Source organism: Gekko japonicus, unplaced genomic scaffold (assembly GCF_001447785.1).
Source record: "Gekko japonicus isolate JY-2015 unplaced genomic scaffold, Gekko_japonicus_V1.1 scaffold4250, whole genome shotgun sequence".
Classification (NCBI taxonomy): Eukaryota; Metazoa; Chordata; class Lepidosauria; order Squamata; family Gekkonidae; genus Gekko; species Gekko japonicus.
In genome coordinates, this window is record NW_015165371.1 from 41,058 (window position 1) to 47,547 (window position 6,490).

General features: G+C 44.7%; 1 protein-coding gene across 1 annotated transcript; it reads right to left on the reverse strand.

Annotated features, from left to right (window-relative positions):
* Positions 1-4,105: 4,105 nt before the first annotated feature.
* On the reverse strand, positions 4,106-5,083 carry LOC107109916 (olfactory receptor 6X1-like). The gene has a single exon (XM_015410626.1). The coding sequence runs from the start codon at positions 5,081-5,083 to the stop codon at positions 4,106-4,108; it is 978 nt and encodes a 325-aa protein (XP_015266112.1).
* Between the last annotated feature and the right edge of the window lie 1,407 nt (positions 5,084-6,490).

The window sequence follows — 6,490 nt, forward strand, 5'->3', positions numbered from 1 at the left end:
TCTGAACGAACTTATGACTGACCCAAGGTCACACCAGCAGCTGCATGTGGAGGAGTGGGGAATCAAACCTGGTTCTCCCAGATTAGAGGCAGCACTCCTAATCACTACACCAAACTGGCTCTCAACAATGCTGTCTGTAGTGGGCATAACTAGGGTCATTTCGTAGAAAAAGAGGTGCAGGAGCTCATTAGCATAACTCATTAGCATAACTTATTTGCATATGCCACACCCCCTGACCTCACCGGAAGTGTGTCAGAAGGCAACACCCACCGCTCAGGCTCCACTGGACTGTTTTGGATTGCTAGCTATTGGGGGGGGGGGACACGCACAGATCTGTCCTCGAAGAGAAGGGAGAGCTTGTACCTGAATAAAACTTGGTCTTAAAGGTGCCACTGGACTGTTTTGGACTGGGGGGGCGGGGAGGCCTCTGCAACTAACCTAGCTGCTTCTTTCTCTGTCTGAGGGCTGCTGGGAGCAGGGGGTGGGGCTTGTTGCATGTGCCCACCCCCTGAGCTCTTTACTGCCAGAGCTCCGCTCCTGTGCGCTCCTGCAGGAAATGACCCTTGGGCATAACTCATCTGGAAATAAAGCTAGAAGCCTCAAACTTAGCCATTGGTTTCAGTATGGTAATGGGAGTTGTAGAGCTGAAAATGAAGGGGATTTGGAGCATCCTGGCATAGATTATCTCCCAAACATCCACATGATATTTAGAATGGATGCAAACACTTACTCATGAGAAGCCAGCAAGGCCAGGCAGCTCAGAGGCTGTGTGGTGTCATGGTTAGACCACTGAATTAGGATCAAGGAGATCTAGGACTGAATCCTCACGCTGCCATGGAAGGTAAATGGCTGCCTTTGAGGCAGTAACACCTCATAGCTAAGCTGACTTCGTAAGAAGGTTGAGGGGCTGTGGCTCACTGGCAGAGCATCTGCTTGGCATGCAGATGGCCCCAGGCTCAATCCCCAGTCTAGGTAGGAGGCAATGTGAAGGACCTCAGCCTGAGACCTTGGAGAGCTGCTGCCAGTCTAAGTAGACACTATTGACTATGATGGACCAAGGGGCTGATTCAGTATCAGGCAGCTTCATGTGTTCAAGGATGAAATGGAGGGTAGGAGAACGAGGTAGGCTGCTTTGGGTCCCAACTGGGGAGAAAGGTTGGGTGTGGCATCGGTTATCAATCTAAATTTGCCTCTAGCAACAAAAGATGACAGATCTTGTTTTTGCTTCACCTGTTATTACTGCAGACTTTTTGGCAGTAGTCAAAGCTGCTCCTTCAGTATTCAAACAGCTGTGAGCTACTGTGAGGGCAGGAAGGTATGGTGATGGTGAGTGCCGGAAGCAGGTGTGGAGCCTGTAGGAATGAGTGGGGATTGGCAATGATGAAGAAAACCTCAGTAACAAAGCTGTTAAGCCTTAATCAGCGAAAGATGCTGAAATACCAGTGATGTAGAAATATTAAGACTGTAACAGACAGTATGCTCTGTAAGGTAGGCGAACCTAAAATGCATATAAAAAGGTAAAGGTTCCCTTGCTCGAAAGCCAGTCGAATCCGACTCTAGGGTTGCGGTGCTCATCTCCGTTTCAAAGCCGAAGAGCCAGCGCTGTCCAAAGACGTTTCCATGGTCATGTGGCCAGCATGACTAAACACCAAGGTGCACGAAACGCTGTTACCTTCTCACTGAAGTGGGACCTATTTATCTACTTGCAATTTCTTGCTTTCTAACTGCTAGGTTGGCAGGCACTGGAACTAGAGACGGGAGCTCACTCCGTCATGTGGCACCCGGGTCTCGAACTGCTGAACTACCGACCTTCCATAGCCTGCAGTTCAGCGTCTTAACCACTTGAGCCACCGCATATACATATACAAAATATTGAATCTGCCACCAAAATCCCCCAGCATTTGTTGAGGGAGTGAAATATTGTGAACTGATCTGCACAGTAAGTTCCTGAGCTCAGGTGCCAAAGCAGAAAGGGCCCTGTCATTTGCGGACATATTACTTGACAAAGTATGGGCATACATAATTGGACTTCTGGGGATGGGCTCAACTGGTGGACTGGTTCATATGCAAACAGACTAGAGTTGTCAGCACCAGTGTTCCCTCTAAGCTGAGCGAGTGTGAGCTGTCTCACAGTTTCTTAGCTCCCAGCTCACACATTTTTGTCTTGGCTCAGGAAGGAGGGCTCCAGAGCCAACTAATTTATGCAGTAGCCACATTGCTCGCTCACAAATTTAATGCCAGTAGCTCACAAAGTAGAATTTTTGCTCACAAGACTCTACAACTTAGAGGGAACATTGGTCAGCACCCCTAGATTAGAACTGCTAACCCCAGTTCCAGGAGATCTCCTGGAAATTCATCTGATTCCCAGACAAATGAGTTCGGATCGCCTGGGGAAAACTCTTGCATTATACCCTGCTGATGTCCTTCTCCTCCCCAAACCCCGCCTTCCCAATTCTCCCTCCCAAACCTCCCTGAATTTCCCAACCTAGAGTAGAACAGTCAGTTCATTAAGTAGTCTGGTCTCGGTCTGTGTCAGGCTTTAAAAGTAATAACCAGCACTTTTAATTGTGCCCAGAACAAATGAGCAGCCAGTAATGGAACGGATCTTTCAAAAATGCCACAATATTTTAGTTATGGCTACTGATTTCTCTTATCCTCTTTTTAAAAGAGGAAATCCCCTTTAATTTCTCTTGGATTTTTGTTTGTAGAGAAATCAGTGCACTCCTTTGTAACTTCAGCCCTTGCAATTATCTTAGGTGATACGTCACAGGGTGATGCCGTCGCTGGAGAATAAGAAAGTTTGGGAATGCTTTGGAGCATCTACAGGGTGAAATTCTGAAAGCCTACTAATCTCCCTTTCTGCCCGTCATCTCTAAGGCCCCGGTCACACGGGCCGGATATCGTGGGGGGAGGCATGGCTGTTTGCCCCGGAGCAAACTACTGCGCGGCCGCCGAATCAAACATCCCGCCAAGATCCCGTGGTTTGGGGGGAGGTGCCGATCATACGTCAATCCTGTGGCGCCCTTGCCCCACAGTTTCCGGAAACTGGTACCTCAGAGGTACTAGTTTTTAACTCCGCATCTTCGGCGGGAAGCCTCGGGTTCGTCATGAGAGCTCTACGCTTCCCAGATGTTGCGGTGTGATCGCACCCGGAAAATCCACCTATCATCCATCTCAGTAGCGTGGCTAATGCTCCGTGTGACCGCAGCCTAAGATTTATTATTTTTTTTGGTCTGTTTCTAATCAGTTCCATTTTGACCAAATTCCTAAAAGGAGAAAGAGACATGGACTGCTGGAGTTCAGGGAGAAATCAAGTACAGAAGAATGAAGAAAAATTGTCTTAATAATGCTAGTTGCTAGTTAATAGCTTCACAATGACATTTTGTATTAACTGGAACATCAAAGCTGTTTCCAGAGCCAAGCCCCATGTAAAATTCACTGCAACAATATCAACTGGATGCGATCAAGGCATGCATATTTTTAACGTGTTCAACTTAACTGATTTTGTTATATCCTTTCAGTTGGGGGACAATACATGAAGAAATTCCAAATTAATCAGGTTTGGAAATGACCATAATCAAGTGCATTTTGTAGGACATCTAAATTTTCACTTCCAAGTAGAAAAGCAAGTTTCTAGTCGAATGGCAGACCAACACAGCTACCTACCCAAAACACTCCCAAATAGTCATCCTTTAAAAAGACAAACAAACAAGCACTCCATTAAAGTCTCTCATTCTCTTTGTCTCATTTCTCTCTTTCCCAGAGATACAATTTAGGAAAGGCATTATTTAAGAACTTCTCTGTCTCTTGCTTGCTTACAGATGTTCTATGTTGAGTGTCGTAGACTTTCATTAAATGAGCTCATCCACTAGCTAGCATTCAAAAAAAGTCAAACATTTGTGTTTTTTTTAAGAAAATGTGATTTCTAGACTTGCCTTATTTTACATTGCTATCATAATTACAAGGTATAAAAAATTACCAAACTAACCTGGAGAAGAGCTATTACACCTCACTGATAATATTGCATACAGCCATGTAAACTGGGTCATTCCCTGCCCTCAAACATGAAATTGCCCCCCACACATCACCTTCAATTATTGCACCATTAATAATATCCATAACTTCTTGAAAACATCCTGAAATTATTTAGGAACCCCTTCTTCTTCTGGATCATACTCCTGACAGCTTCTTTTACTTCGTTGTTCCTTATTGTGTAAATGAAAGGGTTCAACATTGGGGTAAGGGCCGTGTTCAAAACTGCTAACACCCTGGTTATGCGAGAAGAGGACTGCATGTTGGGTCTCACATACATGACAGTCAGTGCTCCATACAATATAGACACCACAATCAGGTGTGACGTACAGGTGGAGAAGGCTTTCTTACGGCCCATGGCTGAAGGAATGCGTAATATGGTGGAGATGATAAAGATGTAGGACACCATTGTTAAGATCAAGGTCATAATGATAATGATGAAAGAGCTAAACAATCCCAGCAACTCGATGATGTGGGTGTCAGCACAGGCAAGGCTTAAGAGGGGTCCTATGTCACAGTAGAAATGGTCAATGATGTTAGACCTACAGAATGGCAGCCTCAAGAGAATGAGAAACTGGAAGAACAAAATGAAGAATCCTCCATACCAAGTAGCCAGAGACATCTGAATGCAGACATGCTTAGTCATAATCATGGGGTACCGGAGCGGCTTGCATATGGCCAGATAACGGTCAAAGGACATTGCCGTGAGAATGAAGAGCTCTGTGCCACCCAGCGCAAAGTGGAGATATAGCTGGGTCATGCAGCAATAGAAACAGATCGTGGTCTGTGCTGCTACAAGTGTCTGTAGCATCTTTGGTATAACAGTTGTGGTGTAGCAGATCTCCAGGAAAGCCAGGTTGCTCAGGAAGAGGTACATGGGAGTCTGAAGTCTTGGCTCGATGGCGACGACGACTAGGATGAACCCATTCCCCATGATGGTTGTGATGTACATCAACATGCCCACGACGAAGAAGACGCTATGGAGATCATGTAGAAATGGGATGCCCAGTAGGATAAACTCTGTCACCGTGGTTATATTGGAGACCTTCATGATAGCAAAGTGCTAACAATCCGGTCCTGGAATCAAGACCTCTGGACTTCCATGACACCAATAAATATACACAGCTTTAAAACAATTAAACTCACCTAGGTAATACAGGATGAAGAAGAAGAACTAAAGAAAACGTTCTATTGTCTTATCTGTAGTTTTTCTTCTTAAGGAAATAAGCTATTTTACACATAAATATCTACTGAATGTATTACTAATAAGATCTTTAACGTTTTAAATCAAGGCAGATGCTCATTATTCCTTTCAATTAAATCTCTAAAGCCAGATTTGGAAGTCAGGAAAACAGCGGAGGTATCAGAAACATCCCAGTAGTTGTGTGGAATTACATAATCGTCTAGGTCATATGGATTTAACAGACAGAATATATTAAACTTTTCACATAGCATTGCAATTGGGATGGAAGAAAATTATAAGGGGAATGGAACAGAAAGAAAGGGAAGAACAGCTACCTGCACAGAAATTCTTAAATAAAATGACAATTTATAATTGACTGAACACTTAGAGTCACAAGACAAACATATACAAGAAGAATAAAGAGAATTAAAGTTAAACATATTTTGCTCATTTGAATTTGTGCTGGCTGCAGAATTGTGTGGCATAGATCAATAATTTAACTACGTTTAGCTTTTTAAAATATCCACGCCTGTCTTTCTCTGTTGTCCAAAAAGATCCACAGACATACATCAGCTTCTTCAGAAAAGGTGTCTTTGAGCTGTGTTATTTATTTCCTTTGAACTTCAAAGTATGCCGTTTGCCCCCATTCCAAGAATGCCTCATGAGAAATTTCACCTCCAAGAAACAGTTATTTGCCCAGATCTCAATGATGGTAAGGGTTTTTGTGTTTGTTAAATTCCTCTCCATTCCCTTTTGTCTGCTGAGGTACAAGAAAGTAAGGGGGGGGAAGATGTCTTGATTTACCTCATGGGAATGGCTTCCAAGACAGCAACATTCTCCGATACCAATTAACTAGAATCACTATGAGAGATCCCCCCTGCCTTCTGATTTAACTTTCTAAGAGAACAGGTGACAACTTTTGGGAGACCTAAGCTGCGGTCACACATGGGAGAAAATGCGGGCGGGAAGCGAGGCTGTTTGCCCCGGGCTGAAATGACGCGCGTTTGCGTGATCACACTTCCAGCCCCGCAGTTCCAGATACTAGAAGGTTTTACCTGGTGGCTTTTTTCCATGCTCCTGCAGCGCGATATGATGCCCCGCCGCCGACTCCGGGATGCTGGACAGATGTGTCTGTCTGATCACGCCCCTTTACTCCATGGGGGAATCGCACCATTGCTGCCGCTTTTGGTACATATGATCGCACCCCTACAGTGTCATCCTAAACAGGTCTCCTCAGAATCCTTCTCTGGTCTATTCACTGGGGATTATTCTCAG

Excerpts from the sequence above, each read along its gene's own strand:
- LOC107109916 (XM_015410626.1), bottom strand. The coding sequence starts at position 5,083 with ATGAAGGTCTCCAATATAACCACGGTGACAGAGTTTATCCTACTGGGC.